Here is a 27,384-nt window from a genome sequence, read left to right on the forward strand (position 1 = left end):
CCGCTTCTCGGCTGGTCTCGCCGTTTAGCCTCCACTTATGTAATGAGTTTTGTAAATAGTCTACGTTTAATACCCCTAATTAGTGTCTAAACATTCGATGTGACACGTGCTTAAAAATAAGCAAAGGAACCAAACAGACCCTTAATCATTCGTGTTAGTGTTTTTTACATAAAAAAAGTTCTAGGTAGCCGTTCGCTGTCATGTGTTCCATGAGCGACCCGTGCATTTATAATTCCAGGCTTCTTAAATATTTTATATCCTTGTTCATCACCACGCACCACACCACACACGCATCATCTAGTTGGCGAGATCGAGCAGATCAGTTTCCATGTAAGCATGCACGTGCTTTCATTTTGTCAGCTTGCATTGGAATTGCATCGTGGAGATGGGAAGAATAATGGGATGGATTATTGTCTGCCTGCCAAAATTGCTGGTGAGGCAAAGCCCGGCTGTCATGTGGATATGCCTGTCGTGCATACAAGAGTAGCTTATCTTGTTGCTTATTTCTTGACGTTGGCGATGTCATGCATTGTTGGTGACGATGTGGACTCGAGAGATGTGAGTGAGGATGAATGTGCTTCCTGGATGTTTGGTTCCACGGACTAAAGTTTAGTTCTTATCACACCGAATGTTTAGATACTAATTAGCAGTATTAAACATAGACTAATTACAAAACCAGTTGCACAGATGGAGGCTAATTCGTATGGATTAATTAGGCTTAATAGATCCATCTCGCGAATTAGCCTCCATCTGTGCAACTGGTTTTATAATTAGCTCATATTTGGTCCTCCTAATTAATATCTAAACATTCGATGTAACACAGACTAAACTTTAGTCCATGGAACCAAACACCCCCTTAGCTATTCTGATCACTGTTTACAGTTCTGCATGTAATAAGGGATTACTTCTCCTCACTCCTTTTGTTTTGGGTATCAGTGATGAATTGAAAGTGGTTGCTGTTTCATACCAGCTTCGTTGATCTGGAGGGCCCCCGCGTCGCTCTCAGGACGGCTCGGGCGGCAAACCCGATCCCTTGCTGCAACCACCCCAACCTCCAATCCTCCACCTTGTCGCTGCCTGAGTTCGTTACCAGAAGCCCGTGGGTGGGCTATGAGGGTGGCGGCAGGGCTTATTTGCTAGCTCGGGATGTGACCCGGCCGGATCTGGGGCGCGGTGCTAGTTAGGAGATGCCAGCGGGTGCATGCGGTGGAGGCGGGAGGGGGTTGGCGTGTGGCACGGAAGTGGCAGCGCGGAGGCGCGGCGGTGCTACGTGCGTCTTGGGTGGCTCGCGGTGGGCACGGCCGTTCCGACCTCCTAAGGGAGCTCGTCGGCGTGGGCGGCCTTCTGCGGTGGCGAGGGTAGGGGGCCACGGATCCGGCGCATTTTGGCCGGATCCGGTGGCTGCGCGTGTGCGGAAGTGGAGGCGGCAACGGTGCGGCGTGCCAGGAACGGCCGCAGTCCAAGGCTGCAAGGGCGTCGGCTAGGCCCCCGGGGGCGCGGCGCGCTGGGAGAGCTCCTGTGTCTTCAATGGTGGCGGCGTGGTGTCGCGGCCAGGGTGGCCTGTGCATGGTGTGCTAGCGACGCCATGGAGCCGTGGCAGTGATGCCTTGTCGGTGTTTTAACCCGACAACCTACCGAGGGGGTGCCTGAGATAGTGTTTTGGTTAGTGGGGCTCGCCGAGATGGCTCTAGGGGTCCTTCATGACTCTGCATAAGCTAAAATAATCTATCGCAGAGTGCTTGTGGTATGAGTGCCACGGGCTCTGTTTCTTCAGGAGCTCGTTGAATAAGGGCCTATCTTGATCCTTGCCGCCACCTTTCTTGGACGACTGTAACATTGCTGCGACAGTATTGTCTGATTTTCGCTTGTGGTTGTGACTTCCCGAGTATTTATTTTGGTTGTCATTGTTAGGGCAATCGTTGCGGTTCTTATCGTTGCGTTGGCCATTGTTCTGGCGGTCGTGGAGGCTATTCTGGAAGCAGTCTACAATGTCGCGCTTCGTGATGTCCATGATTGTGGCATTCTTGTCGAAGAAAAGCGATGTAAGTAGATCCGTAGGGTCTCACCTTCTTGTTGTTTAACTTGAGATAAGTCGATCATATTACCAGGACGCTGCATTACCCCTACGTAGTTGTTGGTGAATGCTATCTTAAGGTCCTTCTATGAGTCAATGGAGTTCTTATCCAATGATTCGAGTCATATGAGTGGCGTTGCGTCCATGCAAATGGGGAAATAGATGACTTTGGCGTCGTCGTTCCCCCTAGCTGCTTGTACTGACAATGAGTAGCACCGTAGCCATTGGATATGGTTCTGCTTGCCATCGTACTTGGTGATACCCGGAGGTTTGAATTTTTTGGGTAGAATTGTCCTCCTTACACGTCTTGAGAAGGCAGGAAACCCGTCAGAATCATCTCCCGGGTGTTCGACTTCTTGCTCGCACTCACGGCATCATCTGTCAATGATGGTATGGGTGTCATGGCTGGCATTGATCTTGTTACAGAGGTCTTTTGCTAGGCGTTCGGGTTCTAGGTTAGTCCCACAGTGACCATGGCTTCCTGAGGGTCCTGCCCGACTACCCTCTGCTCCAGGTTGGCTTGGTATGGCGCCTCCAAGTTGGCTTGATCTAGAAAGAGGGCCTCTATGGCTGCTGCCATGTTGACTATACGAGGATGGGGAACATTGGACTGACTGTATCGAATTCTGCTGATCGAGTTGTTCGTAAGTGAGTTCCGCCAGTTGAGCCAACTGTCTTGTGTACTTGTTCTGAGGCATTGCATGGGTGATGAGATCAATATACGCGACGGTAGCCAGAGGAGTATGATGATGACGTGTTTGAACTGCTTCAAAGGCGTTATCCAGGTTCTGGATTGGTAAGTCTGCTCCAAGGCGGCGGCGTCGCTCCGCTCTTGCGACGTTTCTTGCTCGTCGTCGAGTTCTTTGAGCTTCGATCTCTTCTCCAACAACGTTGGCGGTGAGCTCATCCTGCGAGACATCATCTGGGTGATGCTCATGCCACAGGTTTCTATCCTGTTGCTCTTCTTCATCATCTTTTTATCTCGTAATGACAACAAAGAGTTCTCGTTCTGGAGAATAGCTTCCTGAACTTGAAGTGATGACATCCGTGGTGCCGCCTTCCTCATAGATAGGTGACAGAGGAGTTCCCTCCTGGTACGGGAGGGTGTTGAGGTAGGCGATGAGGCGCGAATCGTCGTCCTTGGCGAGAGCAGGTGGCTTCATGTTGGGCCAGTATACGAATCTACCTTGGGGGGTTGATGTGATTAGCAGGCCTTGCTGCGGACCTGATAAAGGAGTTTCCACGTCCAGGTTCGAGTAGTAGTCGAGGTCCTCGATCTCATCTATATCGGATTGTGATCTGAATAGGACCGTCTGATAAACAGTGGTCGCGTTACGGAGTCCGAACGGGAATCATTTCTGGTGGCAATCCAATTCGCACGATGGCTTATGTGCCAGCTCGTGCAGGTTAATCCGTCTGGTGGAAGAAGTTGAGTTGTACTCCGACTCGTCCACCCAGCCTCTAGCTAGGTCAGAAATTGAAAATTCACCAAAATTGTTGATAAGATTCTCCAGAGCTGGGTGCTGAAGCTTCATGATTTGTTGCTTCTTCTCTAGGTTTGATGCATGTGGTGGTGGAAGTTTCCAGTGCCGTCTGCGATGCAAACCCAAGAGGCGAAGATGAACATCATGCCTGCTTCGATCGTGATGATTGGCTTGATGATGACTTGTACCATCGAGTTCGCCAGCGGATTCTCGACTAGTTCCCCTACCTGGCATGCCAACTGTCGGTGTTTTAACCTAGCAACCTACCGGGGGGTGCCCGAGGTAGTGTTTTGGTTAGTGGGGCTTGCTGAGATCATGAACTTGAAGGTAAACGCAGACACACGATTTAGACAGGTTCGACCCGCTGAATAACGTAATACCCTACATCCTGTGTGTTGGTTGGATTGAATTACTTTGAAGGGGGTCCCTACCTCACCTTATATTGCCGAGTCAGATTCAACTAGACGAGTTCTACTCTTACTGCTACGAGTACTTCTCCTAATCCTCGACTAGTTCCTGTCCTTCTACGTATACTACGCCGTCCTACGTCATAGTCTCCATGTCAAATATGTCTCGGTGTCCAGCCTCATATTTAGAATTGTCCAAACCTTTTGGTGGGCCCATAGATGTATGTAGGATACGCCTAGCGCAGGGGCGCACTAGCGGCACCGAGGTGGTGCTGCGAGCGTCGTCAGGCCACCTCTCCTCAGTTGAGGAGTTGCGGAAGCGGTGACGGGAGAGGGAGGCGGCTGGTCGTTGGTGGGGGCTCGTGCGACGTGTAGGAGGCTGCGTGTGGTGAGGCACGTGTGTAAGGTAGCGATGCCCCGAGGAGATACCCGACGACGCGTGATGGTGAGGCGGTGCGGCGGTGGCCGTGTGCGAGGAGCGAAGGTTGAGTGGTGGTGCATTTGGGCGGCGAGCGTAGCGGAGGTGGAGGTACGACAGCGTGGTGCGTGGAGGCGCGGCGACGCCGCCGCCCTGGATGGGCTGCCGTGACCGTGGTCCGGGAGTGCCGAGTCATGAGCGTGTAGTGAGGGAATGGGATGCTCTGGGCGAAAGCCCTCACTGGTGTTCTTGTTGGTGGAGATGATGGTGGCGCCCTAGGGCGTCGTTTTCCACGTTGGGGGTGCTATGTCTGAGCTACAACCCTGTTGCACGGGGTCCTCTGGGTGAAATCCCTATCCAGATCTTGGACGAGCGACGGCGGAGCCATTGGCGTCATGCCCTGCTTGGAGGCGTCATCTCTAGAGACCCATCTCGGTTTGTGGCAATGCTGGTCCATTGTTCATGGGCGGCCGCAGCTGGTGACGGCAATTCCGCCGCGTGGCAAGCTGGACGGATGTTGCCGAGGCCATGTGGAGGCGATCGCAGTTACGGTGGCGGTCAGGGGTTGTCGCATGGTTCTCGGTCTTGGATGCTTGCAGCGGACTGAGGTGGCTAGCGTTGCTTGGCAACGGTCAGTGCGGCGTGGGACTACGTCGGAGGACGGCTCTTGCTGCAACGGCATCATAGGACAATTAGGCTTGCAGCGGACACGACAGGTTGCTCAGCTTGGCTGGACTATCCGGTGCGGTACATCATCGGAAGATGGCGCAAGCGACTTCTCTGACTTGCTAACATGGCGGCGAAGGCTATTTGCGCGGGTGAAGTAACGAGGTGAAGTCGACCTGTGGCGGCAGCTTAGCTGATCGATGGAGATCTTGTGGAGTAGGGCAACATTGCACATCAGTCTGACAACGACAAAAGCAACGGATCCGTGACATGCAGTATTGTGGCAAGCGTAGCGAGGCCCCCGTGCGCGGTGTTTCTTCGAGGTGAAGAGAGCGAGATGGAGTCCAACGGCGGATGTAGCGAGACCTCCGCGTGTTGTGTTATCGTGGTGGCGACTGCGAGGCAAACTGCGAGAAGTCCGAATTCGGTGGTATCACTCTGTTAGGTGGAGTGTGGTGTTGCAGCGACACTACAACGGAGGGTCCTGCATAGCGGTGGTCTTCTCGGTACGGTGTAGTCTGCTTCTATCGATTCCTTGTTGACGTAGGGCCATGCCTGAAGGTTTCGGCGACAATCTGAGCGTGAATGTTGGTGGGTGCTGCGGAAAGGCTTCGGCTCTGCTGCTGTTGTCAAACGGAGTTAAATCCGCTTGAGATGTGTTGAGTTCGGCGCGTGTTGATATCCCAATCCAACTGAGCGATGTGTTGTTAAGTTGAGTTAAGTGCGATGGCGTGGTGCAGCATGTGTTGATGCAATCAACTTGCTGGTGTTTGTGTTGTTTTTTCCTTGTTGTTTTCACCCAATCTGTACTTCATCTTCTTTTTAATATAATCTGCAACTCTCCTGATTCGTTAAAAAAAAATGATGAGTTGAAATTCAACTAAAAATCGGTACCAAAATCATATATGTTTAGCGACTGCCCACCACTCAAAGCCTTTGAAAGCATCGCTACCATTCAAACACTGCGAGCGGCTGGTGCCCAGCCACACCCGCACTAACCCGAATTTGACCCGGCCGTTTGGCAACTTCATTGCTCATCTTCTCTTTGTCTAGGTGGTTTTGTAAATAGCAACGTTAAAAGCGTGTTTGGGACTGCTCCACTAAAAAACAGCTCCACTCCACAAACTTCAGGAAAATAGGGAGCTATGTAAATATTTGGCTACCGGATGCAAATCCAGCTCCAGAAATTGTAGGAATTAGTAGGAATAGTCACTCTTGCCCTTGGGTGGTTTTTTTTCCCGCGCCGCTACAGTCAGCCGCTGCTCCTTCTCCTCTCGGTTGCTGCCACCACCGTCGCCATCGCTGTCGGGATCTCCTTCCTGCCGAATCCCTAGCAGCGCTAGTGGTTGTTCCACGGGTCCAGGCAGACCCTGTAGAACTCGTAGCTGCAAGGAGGGAGGCAGGTCATGTGCATACACCCCTGATTCTTCTCCATCGACCACCGACATTGTGGGTAGAGCTTGGTGTTGTGAAGCACCCAGTTGGTAGTCTCTGAGTATGAGCTATTCTTCTCCAACCACGCGCGCACCGTGTCGCACGACACCGGCCGGTGCGCCTCCTTGCCGCAGCGCCAGCAGAAGCCGTGCCGGCACGCACAGAACACGTCCGCCGCCGTCGTCGGCGCCACCCACATACTCGATAGTGAGGGTGCACCCGGGCACCGGGCACCACTTGATCCGCACGGAGCCCTCCTCCACAAACGACCAAAGCACGAACCGCGCATACCGGTCCTTGTCCTCGGCGTCGGCTGCTGTGTTGACGAGCTCCCTAACGACAACGTCGGAGTAGGAGGTGTCCGGGCACCACAGCGACAGGCACCTCACGAGAAGGGAGGGGAGAAGGCGGCGGCGGCGCACAAACTTGCAAGGCGGAGGGGAGGAGGTGGCGCAGATGCGTCGGGAGGGAGGGGAGGGGGCGGAACACTAGCCGTCATCTTTTTTTTTTTGCCGAAGAGGTATGTGTAACTAGTGGTATTGGTGGGTAATTTTCACTCAACTCCAAGAGAAGGTATGAAACCTGTGTTTTCGAAGCACCCTTTGAGGTGCTCCAGAAAAATCTTGGACTTACCCTCTAGATTCACCTTTTTTCTGGAAATAGGATTGTTGGAGCTGGAGGTATTTGGCAAGATTGGAAGCAGGGATGAAAAAATTGGAGCGCAACGATCCCAAACACGGTCAAAGATTGTTTCTTTATCCGTTTCCATCTCGACACAAATTTGATCCGGTATATCCGAGCCGGACAAACACTGTGAGGGTCAGGATCACATCCGAGCCATCCACGTGCCCACCGTGCGTCCAAATCCGACAGCTGTGCCACATGGATGCAAGTCTGCAACTCGACCCGTCTCTTCCTCCTCTTCGGGGGCGTTTGGTTCTTTAGAACCTCCTAAAATTCCTATCACGTCGAATGTTTGGATACTAATTCGAAGTATTATACATAGACTAATTATAAAATCAATTGCACGTATGGAGACTAATTTGCGAGACGAATCTATTAAACTTACTCCATGATTTGACAATATGGTGCAGTAAACATGTGCTAATGATAAATTAATTAAGCTTAATAGATTCATCGTGAATTAGCCTCCACCTATATAATTAGTTTTTATAACTAACTTAGGTTTAGTTCTCCTAATTAACTTTCGAATATTCGATTTGATATAAATTTTAGTCCACCCCAAGAACCGAACACCCCCTTCCTTGTCTCGTCTCATCTCGTCTATAAGGCCTCCTGCTCCTGACAAGAAGAGGAGGAAGGCCAAAAGGAAGCCAAAAGGCCAGGCCAAAAGGCAGAATCCGCGAGACGAGACACCGAGAGAGAGAGAGAGAAAGCAGGAGGGAGAGAGGTTGCGTCCCTCCACTTGCCATCTCCTCTCCCGCTTCGGCGCTCTTCTTCGTCTTCCTCTTCCTCCGCTTGCGAAGGGCTCTCCAGATTCAGATTGGGGCGGCGTTTGCAGTACCAGTGCTGCGTGCTGCTGCTCCTGACGACGACGAGGAGAGGGCGCTCGGGATGGGGCAGGACGGCCACCAGATCCGCGGCAACAAGCTCATCATCGACACGGATCCCGGCATCGGTCTGTCCCTGACTCCCTGTCCCTGCTTTCAATTCGATTTCTGTTTTATCTTTTTTCTTCCCAGCTCCTCCTCCATTGCGTTGCGTCCGTCCCGTGCATATCCATTGTTTCGTTCGCTTAAAGTTTCGATTTTTCCTCTTCTCGATCGATGACAGCTTCGAATTTATTTGACTCCCAGCAACAATGGAGTTGTTGTCAAGACAGAGGGAACAGACAAGAAAGAGTCCCTAGGATAAGATGTCAGCACCAGCAATTTTGTTTCTTGTTCCACTCCCTTGCCAGAATATTGCCCAGCCACAAATTTTTTACTCTACTCGCACGTGACGATGAGCTGATGATGTTGGCCTTTCTGATCCTTCCTAATCCTACCCGTCGATGAAAACGAGGGTGTCATGCCCCACCAACTCCCTCACCACGTGTCATCTTCTCTACCGAGTAATCAATCGAGTACTAGAGTAAAGCTGCAATCTTGGCTCACTAATATGCTTATTAACAGTCCTGGCTGTCCTAGTAAATTTTCAGTCTTGGTCATTTTGCCATCAATTTCCAGTACAACACACACACTTGCTACAACCTCACAGCTAGCAAAGTAACTGATCGATGAACTAATATTGTGAGTTGTGACAGTTGTATGTGTGCCTAATGGCAATGATCCTAGTGTTGACAAGTGTCGCCATGCGACGATTCCTCTAAGCACCACCTGTCTGTTGGCTCCTAGCCCAATCGTATGGTTTAAATGTTATATGTTAAAACAAGCAGCCCTATGAGTGTGACATGCTGTCAACTCAGTATATGGACTCATATACTAGTATATATATCAGATTGTGGTGAACTGATACAAGCAATTTTAGCTTGTTGACTGTGTAATCGATATGCGTATTTGCCTATTTGGTTATAATAATATGGCTGGTGGACCCAGCTTTTGTTCAAGACTAGGGCCAAAATTCAGCGGCCAAAAGTGCCGCATATATGACAAGATATAAAGTAATAGCAAGTGTGCAGTAAAGGATCCAAATTGGTAAAGATGCTTGAATACATGTTTATTAGTACGATACAACTGTCAAGAACAGTAGAGAACATAAAAAAAATAAATACCTAGTGATGATTTGGTGCATTCACAGTCACATCTTCCATTTCGTCATCAGTAACACCTGAACATGGATAAGATGGAAATAGAAATAAAAATATGACAAAACAACTAAGATTTCTTAGATAATTTGAATGTAACATACCACAAGTACTACCATTGGACAGTTTAGTTTAGGTAAGTTCTACAGGAGGCTGGCTAAACTCTACAGTAGTCACACTAGTGTTCCTTGTTATTGTTTCCTCTTGTGAGGTGCAAGGTCAATGCCAAGGGGATCAAATCGATTCAATTGTGTTTGTGTAGCACTAACTCCAGTTCCAACTGTTTCTTGTGCTGTACCTTGAGATGGAGGTGGAGCAGATGCATTTGTTTCCTGTTCTGGAGCTTAAGGTGGAGGGTTTCCTTGACTCCATTCAGTTGTGTGGCAGGAACATGAGAGAAAAATAAGATGCCAAAGTCGTACTCCTCTTCATTTTGTACTACCAATTGCAAATCTGAAATTTCAGTACCAAATTTCAATTAATGTATTGAATGGAAACTGAGAGGCTCAGGATATTAGGGAGAAGATTGAAGATAAACACCCGAGAGAGTGAGAGGCTTGCTGCCTCGCTTGGCTTTCTCTTTCCCAGGACTGCTCGTCTGCCCCTTCTGGCTGGCCAGCGGCACCCGGCGGTGGCTGCCTCCTTCCAGCCAGCACGGCCACGCGCGAGGCCAGGAGGAGCACCAGGCAGCAGCAGAAGGCAGTTTTGCTAGGCGGCAGCGGGGCGAGCACCAGGACCAGGTGGTGGCGGGATCCCCCTCGGCCCCTCGCGACTCACTCGTGAAAGAAGGAGACGGCGCTCCTCGACCTCGGCTGACTGCTGCTTGCCCTAGTTGATGGGCCTTGAAGGCTTGTTTTTGGGCCAAAAATTAAGGAGGGGTAGTGGACCTCGCTGGACCACGACTAGGGCCACGGCCCGGGTGGCCCTAGTCGCAGGTCCGCCCCTGCTTAGTATGATTACGCGCGCTTAACATTGCTGAGTAAGCTTCTTTTATTCAGGTTCTGAATAATATATCCAAATCAACAGCGAAGATTCAAGGACGACTAAATAAGCTTACGTCTTTGGTCTTCTTAGCAATCCAAACTTATTGACCTGTTACAACCAAACATTCGATGACATGACTAACAGATTTAGAGCAAATGCCACATTGACTTAAAAAGCTAAAAGGCTAGAACTGTACAATGTCAAGTTTGGATAGTATTGTACAATGTAAGGTTACCATGTGTTATCGGTTTGTAATATCTGAATTCTTAACTGCAAGTCCTTTTCCCAAAAGGCATTCAAGTTGTAAGGTATTAATCTACAATTCTGACTGTCTGTTCTATTCACATTCCTATTTCTAGATGATAGCATGACAATCCTAATGGCGTTCAGAACACCAAGCGTGGAAATCATTGGGTTGACGACCATATTTGGCAACGTCAGCACGGAGGGTGCAACGCGTAATGCACTGTTGCTGGTAAGAATTTGAGATGATTGAATTTTGTTTCCTTACTTTCTTGGATTCGCTAACAGTGCTGAATCTTATATGGACAGTGTGAGAGAGCAGGGCATCCTGAAGTTCCAGTAGCTGAGGGCAGCCCTGAGCCCCTAAAGGTGTGTTAGCTCATGATATCCCCTTGTGTTAGGAGTAGCTTCCATGTGTTAGGAGTATCTGTCTATTTGTTAGAGGGAACACTGCAAGAAACTCGCTACTCTTTTCCAACAAATCTGCCATGCGTTAGGAGTAGCTGTTTATTTTTTTTTCTAATATCACATCATTTCCTTGTTGATACTAGCACGAACCTCACATTTTGCTTATGGTACTTGCTAACTAATTTTATAGTACAGTTCCAATCAACATAGCACTGAATTTGTTTGTATGAACTGAATGATAAATACTTTATGTTTTAGGGAGGAAAGCCTCGTATTGCTGATTTTGTTCATGGGTCAGATGGCATTGGGAATATGTTTCTTCCTGAACCCACTTCTAAGAAAGTTGAGGAAAGTGCTGCTGAGTTCCTGGTCAATAAGGTCTCTGAGTTTCCAGGAGAGGTCTCAGTACTTGCTTTGGGGCCCCTGACAAATGTAGCATTGGTATGCTTACGATCATATGATTAGACCTATTTATTGTGCTGTCTATGCTCTGCTATATGTTATGATTCAGTGTCTGTTCTTGCTTAGGCTATCAAAAGAGACCCATCTTTTGCAAGCAAGGTGAAGAAAATAGTTGTACTGGGTGGAGCTTTCTTCGCGGCAGGAAATGTCAACCCTGCAGCTGAAGCAAATGTATGTTAACCTACTGCATAAAACTTGAGCAGGCAAATATCTTAACATAAGTATTAATCCTTGAGTGAATAATTCTGCAGATCCATGGAGATCCAGAAGCAGCTGACATTGTTTTTACCTCAGGAGCAGATATTGTCGTGGTTGGCATTAACATAACAACTCAAGTCTGCTTGAAAGGTTAGGTCAATGATACTCTCATTTGTATAAGTCAAGTTCGAGGGTTCACTATATCAGTTTATTCACCATGTGAAATTCTGTTGTTTTAGATGAGGATCTCTTGGAGCTAAGAAACTCGAAAGGGAAGCACGCACAGTTCTTATCTGAGATGTGCAAGTTTTACAGGGATTGGCATGCCAAGTCTGATGGTTTCCACGGTATATGAAAATAATCTCTTTTTTTTATGCTTTTGCCAATTACCATAAAGAAACACTTGTGTGATCTAATGTTGCGATCTCTTCAGGAATTTTCCTTCATGATCCTGTGAGCTTCACGGCCCTAGTTCACCCTGAGTACTTCACCTTCAAGAAGGGTGTGGTGAGAGTAGAGACCCAGGGCATTTGCACTGGCCACACTTTGATGGATCAGGGATTGAAAAAGTATGCCACTGCACTATTTCTGAGTAACTCATAAAAGATTGACCTTTCTACAGTTTTTTAGTTTCAACATCCTTACATATGCATCAATATGATTTAAATTTCATCAAATTAATTTAAAAGTAATGGAGTAAGCAAACCTAGGTAAAAGTTACCCTAGAGGATGAATATGTTTGAGCATATTCAACAGTTGTTCCTGATTGCTCCCGCTATGGTGCAGGTGGAATTCAGAGAACCCATGGTCAGGCTATAAACCGATTTCGGTTGCATGGATGGTCGATGTGCCAAAGGTTATCAGCTTCATAAAGAAGCTGCTCATGGCACCATGAGAAATTGCAACCATTCAACAACCTCTGGCGCTTTCTGATGTCCACGAAAATTTGACCAAGTACAGAGCCTCTATCCCAGCTACCTTGTAAGTTGTAACTAGTTCCTGGACATAGGAAGCTTTCTTCAGTGTCCTGAGAAACATAGGAAGCTTCCTTGTGAAAGGTTACGCAACAGCCTCAGAAACCACGGAGTAAATTCTGCATATGACAGCATTGTTTCACACATTTGTATCAGTACATTCGAGAATGAAATGAAGTTTCCCGCATACGCCTCCTTACCGCATACTTTTCTCAAAGCACATTGTTCTTGTTTTCATGTGCCGGTCTTTGCGTGTGTTGAGGCAAAGAAAATGATAGTTTGACTTGACTTGTCAGCACTAAATTTGTGCTGCCAATTGCAGTCTTTCTTAGAATTGAATCATGTGAAGCAAAGCGCCAACAAGGCATATATGACAAGTTGTACAGAACATTATTGAGCATCACACTAGTTTCTGATTAGTTTTGCTTCTCAATTTCATTGGTGTAAAATGAAGCAATTTCATTGGTGTAAAATGCAGAGTGCAGACAGATTCTTTTCATTTTAATTGACGGACAGACTACATGCTTCAGAATTCAATAGGCTACCAGTGCCAAGCACACAATTTTATTTTCATGATTTAATATATGGTCACTGATACATTTAACCCCCCTCCGCTCTACTACTACTCTTCGAGCAAGACGGCCGCACCATACCCACCACCAAGCTGGACAGCTCCGTCATCTCCGACGCCGCCCCCTCCGCGCCAGCCGTGCACCGCGAACCAGGGGGCCGTGCTCCCTCGGCTTCCTCCGCCGCCGTGCTCGCCAAGCAAGAAGGCGAGTACATGGTCACCTCTATGTCCGCCGCTGTCGCCGTGGCGGATGCCCCCTCCACTCCACCCTTTCTTCTCAGCGCTAACGAGGAGACATTGCAGCACAACTCAAGAATCCATGCCAGCTGAAGGTGGAGAACAGCTTATGCGTGTTGTTCACAAAGATTCAAGGTACGGACGCAAGTATTGCCCTGTCTTGCTATACTGTATCATTTGCGTGCTGGCTGACACACGGGGAATAACACCTAGAAAAGGCTCTACGAGGTGTGCTAACTAGAATGACAATGACGAGCATAGAGAGCTCGATCTTGGTAGTCAGGAACGGTATCATTTTGATGATTCTCAGACTGATTAGTTTTTTTTTTAATTTTGTTGTGTGTGGGTGGCGGGTGATTGGTTAATGGTTACCTTCAACCATGGTAGCATTTAAAGTAGCCCCCTCCAAATTTAGACAGGTTGTGTTTTTAATTTTTAGTGGTATCAACCTTTACCCTTGGATTCAGATGTCTTTACCCTTGGATTCAGATGTCTTGAGAGTTAGGTATACCAAGGCAACTTTGAGTAAAACAGTAGTTGATTCACGTCAAATAAACAAGTTACGTAGCCGGATGATTTTGATATGTACAATTGCTGGATGATTTTGATATTTATAGGTTTGATAACTACTAATTGCTTATTGATCAAATGGCTAAACAGGATACAACCTAGCATATGGTTTTATTCTGATGTTCGCTCTTTTTTTATTGTGTTAGATTCCAAGCTCCGGTAATGATGCATTTTCACATGCTTTCCGTACCTGTCTGACTCCTTTTCACGTCTGACCTTAGTTTTTCCAAGTATTTCTTTATACTCCAACTTTTCGTACCTGTCTGACTTCTTTTCACGTCTGACGTTAGTTTTTCCAAGTATTTCTTTATACTCCAACTTTCCGTACATATCAAGTTGTTTTCTTAATGTTGCCACATGCACATTGTTATTTTGCAAAGAAAATACAGTAACCAGCTTTCTTGGTGGCAAAGAGAAGCATGCATTTCAGTGTATTGGTACCTATAGCTTTGACTAATTTATCACCTTAGTTAAACAAGAAGGAAATCCCTTGCTGAGTGTTCACATTTATTGCTGAATTTCCTCTTTATCTGATCCAATGTATCATTTATATATTAAAAGAATTTCTTTAGGTTTGATTAAAAGTATTTCCTCTTCCTCTTTATTAGAAGAATTTCTTTGTTTGATGAGTACTGCTGTATTAGGTTTCTTTAGTAAATCAAAGACATTGATATTATTTATAATAACCAAGTTCTTGCACTGCCATGTTTTGGTATATATAGGTGTCTCCAGCAGAGGATATTTTTCCAGGTGCGTCCTACTCCCGTCATGTGGGCAGGTGCGATATTTTCATGATCCTTCCTAAGCCTGATTTCCCGAGCTATCTCCTTATTTGGGCTTCTCGAAGAGGGAGCCCTTTTTAGCAGGTGGGCCCCACTTGTAAGTGCCTTCTCGGGGGACCCGTTCCCTTGGCGCTAACAGTAGGTTAGTCGATTGATAACATTTTTTTTAATTAATTACCTCCAGTACATACGTACAAGTAAAACAAATAATCGGTGTGATTGATTGATAACAGAGTTTCTTTCTTTCTTTTCTCCATATATGTGTATGAACAAGGTGCAGAAGCCAGAAAAGGAGTCTTGATCACTTGCAGACGTACTTGAGAACACCAGGAATGTGAATTCTGTAAAAGTAATCGTCCCAGTCAATGCTCTTTGGATCAAAGTTGAACATGTCATCTTCAGGGCTCTTCATCACCATTGTCGACCTCAGTCTCTCCACGTTAGTGTCGTCAAAGCTCCATCACGTACCATCATCAAAGGAAACAAAAAAATTTCAAGTTTCCGAACTGACCGAGTAAATAAAATTGCAATATATGAACAGTAGCAGTTACCATCCTTTGAAGAAGGCGAAGGGTCCATAGACGTCGACGAGAAGCATCACGAAATTGTACTTGCGGTTGGAGTCGTTGTAGAGCTTGGAGAAGAGGCCGCAGAGCAGCATGTTGACCAGGTGCAGGATCTCCAGCGGCAGCTTGAAGGTGAGCACCATGTAGAGCCGGAACTCCGGGATGGTGGGGAAGAAGCGCATCTCCGTGTTGGGGATGACCTCGCCGTTGTCCCGCACGCGCGGGTGCTCGTCGAAGTGCCGGCTGCCGGCGCGGTAGAGCACGGCGTAGGTCGCCGGGTTGCGCAGCGACGAGGTGACCTGGTATATGCTGACGGCCTGCGGCGGCTGCTCCTCCGAGCGCGCCGCCGCCGCCGCCGCGAGCATGGCGTTGACGACCATGTCCCCCGGGATGACGTCCATGACCATGCGGAGGTCGGCGAGGAAGCAGGAGATGCTCTGCTTGGCGTAGCCGATGATGAGCGTGTCGATGGTGCGGGTGCCCTGCATCCACCCCGGCAGCGGGTCGGCCCGCACGCTGGTGATGATGCTGGGCCGCACGATCACCACCGCCGCCGCCGGCAGGTCGCCGTCGCCGCGGTGCTGCTCCAGGACCATCTCGCCCATGGCCTTGGTGAACACGTAGGTGTTGGACCAGCCGAAGTGGCGGGCCCGCTGCAGGCCCAGCTCCTTCATGGCCTTCCTCTCCGTCGCGTTCCCGTCGTCGCCGCTCGCCGTCGTCGGCAGGTCCTTCTTGGCGTCGCTGACGAGGCGCAGCTCGGCGTCGATGTCGAGGCGCACGCCGTCCCGCAGCGACTCGCCGGGCTTCATGGGGTTCTCCAGGATCACCTCCGCGCTGTCGCCGGACACGTAAGCTGTGGAGACATGCATGAGCAGCTTGAGGTTGGCGCACCGCTTGGCGAACTGGCACAGGTGCTTCACCCCCATCACGTTCACGTCCAAGGACACGTCATATCTGCAATATATTTTTTTTCCATTTGGATCGAGATGTTGACATGAGATCGAAATTGTGTTGAGAAATTGGCACAGATAGATGCTTCCAGCAGACCTGACCTTTCGTAGAAGTTTGTGGTTGCAGCGACGTTGACGATGACGTCCATGTGCTTGGCCAGGCCGTGCAGTGTGGGTGCGTCCAGGCCCAGGTCCTCGTCGGCGATGTCTCCGGCCAAAGCAACGATCTTGTCTTGGATGAACAAGTCGAACCCCTCGCAATACTTGTCTCTCAGGAGGCCGAACAGCTCCGTGCCGATCACCTGCATTGCATTGTTTTGATTTCACCACGGCATCACTTTCAATTCTAATAGTCCACTGTACACTCAACTTGCCCTCCACTCATATATAATATATATTCATACTATTTAATTTAAGAAAGATTTTAAGAGTGATTGAAAAAATGAGAGCCGTCCATATCGAAAAATCGAACGGTGGATACAAGGAAAGTACCGTGAAGTACCTACCAATTTGGTGGACCAAGTAAAAAAAATAGTGAAAAGTTACTATAATGCCCTTTTAGTTATGTGTATATCTAGATAATTCTTTTTTTAAGGCAAAATAAGTAACACTGGTACTTTAAAACCTTTTTCTCATCTTAAAGAAACCATTTCCTTTTCTTCTTCTTTAATAATGGATATGCACGAGGGTTGTGCCAATTTTACTTTGAAAAGAGCAGCGCTAAATCCTCCTCAATCATCTACGTCAAGAGAAAATCCTGGGAAGATGTACACAATGGCCATGGAAATAAAAAGATCACGTCCTGTCAATGGGTACATTTGAGGTACACAACGAGAAAAAAAAGCTAGGTTTTGGAAAGATGTATGGATTGAAAAGATAACTTTGAGGGAAAGATGTGCATCTTTGTATAATATAGTTAGAAGGAAAGATGACATTGTGGCCAAAGTTTGTAGATCCATCCCTCTAAATGTTTCTTTCAGAAGAATACTGGTTACAGATTAAATGAATGGCTAAAGTTAGTGGGTTATAGATTAAATGAATGGCTAAAGTTAGTGGTTGAGACTGTAACTCATAGTATGGAGAAACAGGAAGACAAATTTATTTGGAATCTGAGTAAAACAAAGTTTTCACATTGAAGTCAAGCTGAAGGAACACCATCCTTGTGCGTAGCTTGGAAATTAAAACTACCATTAAAAATCAAAATCTTCTTATGGTATTTGAAAAAAAGGTGCGATTCTAAAGAAGGACAACCTTGCTAAGAGGAGATGGTAAGGAAGCACCAAATGTTGCTTTTGCAATTCAGAAGAGACACTGCAACACCTCTTCTTTGATTGTCATCTCGCCAGATTCATATGGAGTGCAACATTCTTTTCGTTTGGAATTCAACCGCCTGTTAATGTTCCTAATATGCTGTATCCTCGGAAAGTTAGAAGCCAGATGATTGTAGGAGCTGCTGCACTTTGCTGGGCTATATGGTTGAATAGAAACGATGTGCTGTTCAAAGGCACAACCACTAATTACTTTTTGCAGGTAATTTTTAGAGGGACTTATTGGACAAGAGCATGGGCGGTGCTATCAAAGGAGAAAGAGAAAATTGATTTGAAGAAGAACTGCAGCAAGCTTGAAGTCACTGCTTTGGAATTCTTCAACAAATATGGCTGGAACTTTAGGTGAAGAATTCTTCAGTAGCAGGTCGTTCATCCAGGCGCTGGAGAGAAGTTCCAGAACCCTGTTATGTGTGAGGGGGGTCCTTATAGTAGTTTTATCTTTGGAGTGAACTTTGGGTCCCAAGGTAGTACTGCTATAACAGCTTAAGTGCTGAGATTCTGTCGAGCCTGTGTAAGTTTGGCTATAGGCATTCACTCGTAGATGATCGAGGTTGGATGATTTTTCCTTAATTAAAAAAACGTCAAGAGAAAATCCTATATGAAATACTACTTACTCTGTTGTATTCTTTTTTGAGCGGTAATTTGTATTGCCACTCCGATGCAATATATTGACATCACACAGTATGTGTACACACTCAGTACAGCAATGTGATGCCTGGTACTGTAACCACAGTAGTATTCATAATCCATCTGCCGCTGTCACAGGCGGCATCAGCACATGGAAAAAAGCGACACCACCATATCGATCGATCAGCTACAACCACACGCAACACATATAAAATCCATGGATCCTTACTTACTACCAGCCACTAATTCTATATGCGTAACTTGGTTTCGTGAGAGAGAAAGATAGATGGACGTTGTAACTAAGGGGGTGTTTGGATCCCGGACTAAATTTTAGCTCTCATCACATCGAATGTTTGGTACTAATTAAGCCTATTAAACATAGGCTAATTACAAAACCAATTTCACAACCCCTAGGCTAAATCACGAGACGAATCTATTAAACCTAATTAGTCCATGATTTGACAATATGATGCTACAGTAAACATTCGCTAATGATGGATTAATTAGACTTAATAGATTCGTCTCCCGATTTAGCCTAGGGGTTATGTAGTTAGTTTTGCAATTAGTTTATGCTTAGTCCTTCTAATTATCATCCGAATATTCGATGTGACACGGATTGAACTTTAGCTTCAGGATCCAAACATCCCCTAACACTCGTTTTTTATTTTTATTTTTTTATATATAATTAGTACGGAACACTGGCCAATCATATAGAGATGAAATTATATATGCTCTGCTGGTGATCGATCGGATTAAGTAACAATTAGTGTATTAACCTCTTGCTGGACGCGCTGCTTTGCGGACGGCGCGTCGACGGCTCGTACGAGGAGGTACATCTTGTGGACACGAGGCTGCACCCGCAGGATCTTCTCCACAAGAACTGCATGCACGCTCACATGTATAGTAATTCTTTGCAGCATAGATCGATCGAGGTCGAGATCGAGACGACACATGCATGCATGGGTGCTGTGATTGACATGTACATACTCTTTCCAAGAAAGCCTGTCGAGCCGGTGATGAGGATGCTCTTCCCCTTCAAGTACTCCATGATCCTTGCCGCGTCCATGCTGCTCTCCATCGTTCAATTCCTTGCTCTTGTAATTAGTACAATTTGCTTCACACAAGGAAATGAAATGGCTAGAAACTTTTTTTTGTGCGTGATTATGTGCAGGAGAGAAGTTATGGCACTAGCTTAGCTGCCCTGTCCTGCAGGTATAGCAGGCTGCTAGCTAGCGGCCAGTGAGAAGAAGTGAGACTACTGCAGTGAGAGACGCCAAGAGGAGGTCCCCTATGCACACACATTTATACACACAGGTTCAGGCATTTTTTTGGCTGGCGTGGTGGGCACAAATAATATTAAAAGAGTGGAAGTTCTGCACGAAATGAAAGTTGACCAGCACAAGATATTGTATACAGCAGCGTCAGAAGCACTCTACTAGCTAGATAGTACACTACATACACTGCTAGTAGCTAGCACATACACTGAATGCATGCATGCATCAGTAATCTCTTTCTTGATTAGTTTTCCTTCTCAATTTCATTGGCATTGCAAACAGATATTACAGATCCTTTTCATGGTCACTGACACGTGCATATCAATCAGATATTCAGATTACAAGTTCATACTCATAGCATGATAGGCTGCTACCACATAGCACAGGCACACGTACGTTTGACCACTACTATAGGTATACGGAGCTTCTCCAATAATACAACTCTATCAATATGAGCCTTTATTTCTTTTCTTGACAATCACCTGGTACCTTCATAAACAATATGAGGGAGCCTTTTCTTTTTCTATAGCAACAAGGTGATCGAAGAAGCAGCGAATTGCAACAAGGCTTCACTTGCACAAGTACTTGAGCACACCAGGTATGTGGATTCTGGTGAAGTAATCGTCCCAGTCGATGGTCTTGGGGTCGAAATTGAACATTTGATCTTCAGGGGTCTTCATCGCCATCATGAGCCTCAGCCGCTCCAAGTTCATGTCATCGAAGCTTCATCACCACCACAGCAGGGAAGGAAATGAAATCAGAAATTAAATCCACCAATTTGCTGAATAATTAAAGCCAGAATATGATGAGCAACATCTCTACCATCCTTTGAAGAAGGCGAATGGGCCGTAGACGTCAACAAGATGCATCACGAACTTGTACTTGCGGTTGAGGTCGTTGTAGAGCCGCGAGAAGAAGCCGCAGAGCAGCAGATTCACCAGGTGCAGGATCTGCGCAACGCATCGCATATCGACGACCAATTGATGAGGATCATCAGCAAACAAAAGACACAACAGAAAAGATCTATCGACAAGCAGGCTGACCTCTAGTGGTATCTTGTATGTGAAGATCATGTAGAGGTGGAATCGCGCGATGGTGGGGAAGAAGTACATCTCCCTCGTGGGGATGGCCTTGCCGTCCTTCCCCACCCGCGGGTTCTCGTAGAAATGGCGGCGCCCCGACTGGTAGAGCACGTTGTACTTGGCCGGGTTGCGCAGCGAGGAGGTGGAGTGGTAGACCACCAGCGCGCCCTTCTCCTCCGAGTGCGCGACCATGGCGGCCATCATGGCGTTCACCACCATGTCCCCCGGGATGACGTCCATGACGAGGTCGAGGTCGGCGAGGAAGCAGGAGAGGTTCTGCTTGGCGTAGCCGATGATGATGGTGTCGATGGTGCGGGTGCCCTGCATCCACCCGGGCACTGGGTCGGCCCGGACACTCGTGATGATGCTGGGCCGCATGATCACCACCGGGATGTCGCCGCGGAGGTGGCCCAGGAGCACCTCGCCCATGGCCTTGGTGAACACGTAGGTGTTGGACCACCCGAAGTGACGGGCCCGCTGGAGGCCCAGCTCCTTCATCGCCTTCCTCTCCTCCGCCTTCTTGTCGTCGCTGGCGGCGCCATCGTTCATCGTCAGCTGCTTCTTGACTTCTCTCACGAGGCGAAGCTCGGTGTCGATGTCCAGGTGCGTGCCCTCGCGCAGCGACTCGCCGGGCTTGATGGGCTTCTCCAGGATCAGGCCCTCACTGAACCCCGACACAAAAGCTGCCACATCGACGACAACAGTGATCAGTTCTTGTTCTTGAGATTACTACCACTGTCATGATGATTCGTGCATCTACCAGGATTTTACTACTTACCAGTGGAGACCTGCATGAACATCTTGAGCCTGGCACACTGCTTGGCGAACTGGCAGAGGTGCTTCACCCCCATCACGTTCACATCCAAGGAAACATCATACCTGCAATTAAAGCCATCATCAAAATACATTCATGTAATAACCATAAATTAATATAATTTTCCTTCAAAAAGGTGAAAGATTTTCATGCAGATGCTCGAGTAATTCATTATTCAGTGATAACATAATTCCATGCACATGCATATATGGGACCTTTCATAGAAGTTGGTGGTTGCAGCAATGTTGACGATGACGTCGATCTCCTTGGAAAGCGCCTCCAGCATGGGTGCCTCCTGCCCCAGGTTGTGGTGGATGATGTCTCCGGCCAAAGCAACAACCTTCTCCTCCACGAACTGCTGGAAGCCCTTGCCATGCTTCTCCCTCAGGAGCCCAAACAGCTCCGTGTCTATCACCTGCACCCATGCAGCATGGATTAGTTCATCTGTATGTAATTAACCAGCTTGTGGCTGTGTGTGTTAGTACATACTGCCTGTGTAGATAATAATGCACTCTAGGACAAGTAATGCCACTTTTAATTAGTTAGTTAGTACTACTCCTATATACCAATAAATAAATAAATAAAAGGCAAGTATCCTCCAATATACTCCCTCCGTTCCAAATTGTAAGTCATTCCAAGAATCTTGGAGAATCAAAGCATCTCAAGTTTGACCAAAATTATAGAGAAAAATATAAAGATTTATGACATGAAATAGATATACTATGAAAATATAATTGATAAAGAATCTAATGATACTGAGTTAACATCATAAATGTTATTATATTATCATATAAATTTGGTCAAACTTAAGATACTTTGACTCTCCAAGATTCTTGGAACGACTTACAATTTGGAACGGAGGGAGTATGATGTAGTACAGGATAAATAATAACTGACAAAACAGTGAGTCGAGGTTAGTAAAAGATGAAAAGAAGCAGTGGCTTGTGCCTCAGCATGCATGAAGTATGACGCGTGCTCTTGGACTAGCTAGAAGCAAACATGCTTGGGAGCATGTATTTTTACTTTCACCTTAGCTTACTGATGAATTATTGGAGGTTGTTGATCGTGGATGGACCATGCATCCATTCCAGGGACAGCAGGCAGGTAGCACGCATTATACATAAGTCAAAACAAGAAATGAATTCCCATCTACACGCATCAACAACCAACCAGCCATAACCAATAGCCATATGGGCCATTCAATATACCACGCAATATTGTTCCTGTACTAGCTTGACCGGCTCTCTGCTGGCCATGTAGTAGGTCACTGCTGCTGAATTGCTGACCACTGAGCGTCTGAGCCACTAGGTCATTACTGCTACGCACGACAGGCAAAAGAGCTGCTGGCCTCCTGCACTATCTTGGCCAGAGACAAGCAAGGTCAAGGTTCCCTGGTTTTTTCTTTTCACCGCTAGCTCTTGTATTGTATGTAAAGTCTATCTGAACCTCTCGATACATATATGGATATGCTGACCGCCGGACGGTTAAAATTAAAGAAAAGCCTCATCTTTCACCGTCTCTCTGATGGTAAGTCATCAGATCTGACGTACGACTGATGAGACGAAGCTGACAGCTGCATGGCAGGCACGGATGCCATGAAGAGTAGCCGCCGCCGCCGGTCGGCCCATGTGCACCGATGGATCGCAATCGCAATTACTCCGATCCATCCCTTCTTCGTCCCCGCGACCACACAGGTAACTTGATCTTTATATCCAAAAAAAAAAGGACAAATTTGATCGTCTATCACCCATCCACATCTCGATCGTCGTCACCGACCAGCGGTATGCATGGGCAACAACGTAAACAGTATGTACTAAAATTTTCTTTGTTGCAACAAGCAGTTGAAGTTGCTGCATATACGACGAGCAGTGTCAGTTTCATCAACACTGCAACTAATAACGTACGCTCCCTAGCTAGCTAGCTCTTCTTAAAGTTTAAAGTTAAGGAGCACAGTAATTAATAACAGTGGACATAGCAGACATATCATTACTTAACTGAATAACGTAGTGCAGGTTCAGTCTACTACTAACTGCAGTTCATAAGACTACCTCTTGCTGGACGCGTTGCCTTGCAGTCGGCTCGTCGATGCCTCGGACAAGGAGGTATATCTTGTGGACTTGAGGCTGCACGCGCAGGATCTTCTCCACAAGGACTGCATGTATAATCCATGCACGCAGGGATACATCATATATAATCCATGCACGCAGGGACTGATTGGTTTGAAAGATATACACAAACATGTGCAGCTAGGACGTACTCTTTCCAAGAAACCCAGTTGCGCCGGTGATGAGGATGCTCTTGCCATTGAAGTACCCTATGATGCTCGCCGCATCCATCGTCATCGACGATCCTCTCGATCTCCCTCTCTATGTCCTAGATAATAACCTTGCTGCTAAGTTGCTTGAGGCAGAGATCGATCGAGAAAGATAAGGCTAGATATTGTGTGTGCTAGCTAGCTGATAGAGAAGACAAGTGAGAGAGGGAGGAGGGCTATATAAGGATGAGCGAGGCTGCTTCTGAAAACAAGTGAGATGGAGAGGACACAGATCGAGAAGCGCCAATGCAGAAAAAGGGGTCGCATATGCACATGTATTTATACACGCAGAGCTAGCAGGAAATATAGTGTAATGCTCGCACTGGCACTGTAAATGGTGGCCGGGGTCCGGGCAAATTAAATTTAAAACGTGCGAGGACCATCGTCTGCACAGAATTTAAATTCTGCTAGAAGATAGCGATAGCAGATAGCACTGCACATACCTCACCTTCTATTCTACTCCATCCGTATCCGTTCCAAATTACAGGGCATTCCAATTTTTTTGAGAGTCAAATCATTTTAGTATGTTATGAAATATATTTAATGAAGAAACTAATGATACTTGGTATCATGAATGTTAGTATGTTATGATATAAATTTGGTCAAATTGAAGATGCTTTGACTTTTTAAGAAAGTTGGATTGACTTATAATTTGGAATGGAGGGAGTACGCACTAGCTATAGATCAGATGATCAGAAAATCCACTGCAGCGTATCGATCTCACCTTCTATTATTGTACTAGCTAGCTGCGTAATTTCTTGGGACATGCTTTGTGCTTACTACTTGTTTTTATTTCTCTTCAAACAATCAATAAGTATTAATTCCCTGTAGTATTTCTCTCACTTTCAAGGTTGTGTACTTACTACTGTTCAAGCAAGTAATTAACACGCGCAATGCCTCCGATCACCAAAAGAATCTCGTGCACTGATCCCACCGTTAAAAAGATAAAAAAAATCTTGTGCCCTTACTCCTTGTCTTTGGTCCCTCAACTGTCTATTCTATTATGTTGACTTACGTCCGTGACTTGAACATATATGGTAAAAAAAAAATAAACCAATATTTTCTCATAGCAGTCTCGGCTCATATTGAACATCAATATGGTCTTCAAATGTAATTACCATTACTTTCTCGGATTTGCTTTTGGGAGTGTTGTAACTAACCGCCCTCTGAATTTAACGATGACAATTATCCTTCGTAAGGGGGAAAACTGTCTCAATTTGTAAAAATAGATAATTTAAAGCATCTTAATAAAGCTGATAATAATAGCTTAATGGAAATATTAGTAGCAGCCGGGAACCTTTTTTTTTGGTCTATTTTTTTTTATAAAGGAAGTTTTATTAATTTCAAATTAAATCGTTGTTTGGCCTCTTTTGTAGATGAACCCTGGTCATTATTAATGTGGATAATGAAGCAGTTCCATTTATGTAAGGATTGATGTGATAAGAATAGTGTGCATGAATCTTGAGATTTGGAAATGTTTGATTACTTATATACAATAATAATCCGGTGAAGAATTAATGAAGAGCTCTGAATCATAATAAAAGTGCACATTTCCTCCAACGACCGCAGAAATCAATCTCATGGTCCATGTGTTTTGATCGCTTAACCACTTTCTTTGAACTGTTCCATTTGTGTGATGCATTTAGGAATCAAGTGCTTGATGTGTGATAGTTACGTTGTGCTCTTGTTCCATATAGCTTTTTTTTTTGATAAATTGTTCCATATAGCTTTGATGTGATACTAGTTATGATGATCATTATATGATCTTCAATACAATGCTTCTTCGACCATTAGCATTTCGCAATTACATATATACTGGCAATACTATGCATTTTTTTTTAATAAAGGTCGGCTCATTTTGGAGAGTGTTAAGCTTCCCATGGAATTACTCGTCACCTCGTCCTTAAGAGGGCTGAGTGGTCCAATTATCAAATTGAATATGGAAAGATTTACAAAAACAGTACTTTGGCATTTCTTAGAAGACATGCTTAGTACTAGCTAGAGGGTTTTGCCTTACGCGGAGAGCATGGGACCATGGTGGTTCAACTTGTGTGATAGCTAACAGGCTGTCCAGAGCTGGAAAATGTTTGAATTATTAAATTTTCCAAGGCCTTATTAGAGCATATATAGTTAGCCAAACTTGCACTGCTGCACTTATTAACATATATAAAAGTATAAAATTCTCAGCAATATATCCTTGTTACATGTTATTATGATAATGCTACATATATAATTAAATTCCAAGAATATTATTAAGGAGACCTTGTCGGTGTCCAGGGCACTCTCTCTTTTGGTGACTACTATATTATATACTGAGAACACAGTAACATGTGCAATTAATCTTCTTGCTTATATGATAAGCAAGGAGTTGATGAGATGTATGGTACCATCAATTTTTTTGCCTGCATAGCATAGTAGGGATCCCCACTACTGATGGGCTGGTTCCATGCAAGCATGTCACCTGTTTGTGCTTTCATGGAGGAGCGCATGGCAAGCCATGCCATGGTTGGAAGCTGGGGGATGAACATGAACACTCATCGAATTAAAGCGCCAACCCAAGACTGGATTGGTTATGGTTGGCAACCTACATAAATCATCAGATCTAGAGTAGGAACAGTAGCAGTGGTGCCCATTTATCTTTGTGTTGGGATCTAGAGAGCCTGTAGGGTACTGCATGCACTTGCGGCCAGGCCGGGCCTCATCAAACCCAATGCAGAGTACATAGCCAACAGCGAATGATCAAGATTCAAGCCGTGCTTTGCCAAGTCACTGTCGTACAGGTCGTATTCGGGAACTGAAGAAATGAATCTGTTTATGCATGCCCAGTTAATGAATTCATGGCTTGACTTAATCCTTGGAGACAATAAACATCTAAAATCATCTCTAATATAACATGCGCAGTTCAGAGAGCTTAACTAGCTAGTATCTGAAAACGGTCAATGAGGTAACTTCGTTGTGTTAGAAAAGAAATTACAGTAACGTTTTCAAAACAATGACAGAAATAGGAATATAGAATAGAATGAAACTGAGCTAGGAACACAGAAATCAAAGGAAACAGCGAGGACGAAGCTAGAACGAAATTAATAATGCTGTCGCAGTTGGATTATATATATATAAGCAGAGACAAATATCGAGCCGACCATGCCGCTGTATGGGCTGGTCTAGATACAGTCATATATACCCATCCTAAACAATAACCAACAATGATATGCTTCATTAGGGTGGTGGGGAGCTAGGCTAGCATTCATTATATTCAATTGCAGTATGATATTGCCTTGATGAAAGTTTTTTTTCTCAGCAGAAATGATAAAAATCTGATGACTGTCGGCGGATATATCTCTCTTAGAAATATCTTTTAGATGAAGTCAGTCTAGCTTCCAGCCGCCTCTGCATCTACTAGGAAGTCTCATCGAGTTAACAGGAGCTGCCATTACCGTTGCCCTGCTTTGTCAATAATCTTTTTTCCCCTTCTGTGTTAAAATTTATAGCAATTGAGTTTGCAGTGCTTACCAAGTCTTGAGAGACATAATGGAGGAATGGAGTCATCCGCTCATCCTCCGCTACTATGCTTATTTTTTATCTGTGTGCATACTGAGTTTCAGTTTTCCCATTCTCATTGTTCTTTCAATTTACAATGGTTACCTGCTCGGTGCAGACAACATTATTATTGGAACAAAGCTTCATCCTAGTATTTTTTCCTCCTCTTAGCTAGCAATTGTGGGTATGAGGGAGAATCTCACGGTTTGAAAT

General features: G+C 45.9%; 3 protein-coding genes across 3 annotated transcripts; 1 reads left to right on the forward strand and 2 right to left on the reverse strand.

Annotated features, from left to right (window-relative positions):
* Positions 1 to 7,766: 7,766 nt before the first annotated feature.
* Positions 7,767 to 12,723, forward strand: LOC101775865 (probable uridine nucleosidase 1). Its single transcript, XM_004974140.4, has 9 exons — positions 7,767 to 8,122; positions 10,594 to 10,709; positions 10,787 to 10,846; positions 11,144 to 11,326; positions 11,414 to 11,518; positions 11,599 to 11,695; positions 11,785 to 11,892; positions 11,979 to 12,114; positions 12,332 to 12,723. The coding sequence occupies exons 1-9, from the start codon at positions 8,059 to 8,061 to the stop codon at positions 12,438 to 12,440; spliced, it is 978 nt and encodes a 325-aa protein (XP_004974197.1). The 5' UTR covers positions 7,767 to 8,058; the 3' UTR covers positions 12,441 to 12,723.
* A 2,154-nt stretch (positions 12,724 to 14,877) lies between these two features.
* LOC101775451 (fatty acyl-CoA reductase 3) lies at positions 14,878 to 19,413 on the reverse strand. The gene is made up of 5 exons (XM_004974139.2): positions 19,138 to 19,413; positions 18,927 to 19,030; positions 16,298 to 16,497; positions 15,231 to 16,199; positions 14,878 to 15,134 (listed from the first exon to the last, which is right to left on the reverse strand). Exons 1-5 carry the CDS (start codon positions 19,226 to 19,228, stop codon positions 14,981 to 14,983), a joined length of 1,518 nt encoding a protein of 505 aa, XP_004974196.1. The 5' UTR covers positions 19,229 to 19,413; the 3' UTR covers positions 14,878 to 14,980.
* A 232-nt stretch (positions 19,414 to 19,645) lies between these two features.
* On the reverse strand, positions 19,646 to 23,894 carry LOC101774781 (fatty acyl-CoA reductase 1). The gene is made up of 7 exons (XM_004974138.2): positions 23,578 to 23,894; positions 23,369 to 23,472; positions 21,536 to 21,735; positions 21,285 to 21,385; positions 20,468 to 21,189; positions 20,247 to 20,374; positions 19,646 to 20,147 (listed from the first exon to the last, which is right to left on the reverse strand). Exons 1-7 carry the CDS (start codon positions 23,660 to 23,662, stop codon positions 19,994 to 19,996), a joined length of 1,494 nt encoding a protein of 497 aa, XP_004974195.1. The 5' UTR covers positions 23,663 to 23,894; the 3' UTR covers positions 19,646 to 19,993.
* Positions 23,895 to 27,384: the final 3,490 nt, after the last annotated feature.

This window comes from Setaria italica, chromosome VI, assembly GCF_000263155.2.
Source record: "Setaria italica strain Yugu1 chromosome VI, Setaria_italica_v2.0, whole genome shotgun sequence".
Taxonomy (NCBI): domain Eukaryota; kingdom Viridiplantae; phylum Streptophyta; class Magnoliopsida; order Poales; family Poaceae; genus Setaria; species Setaria italica.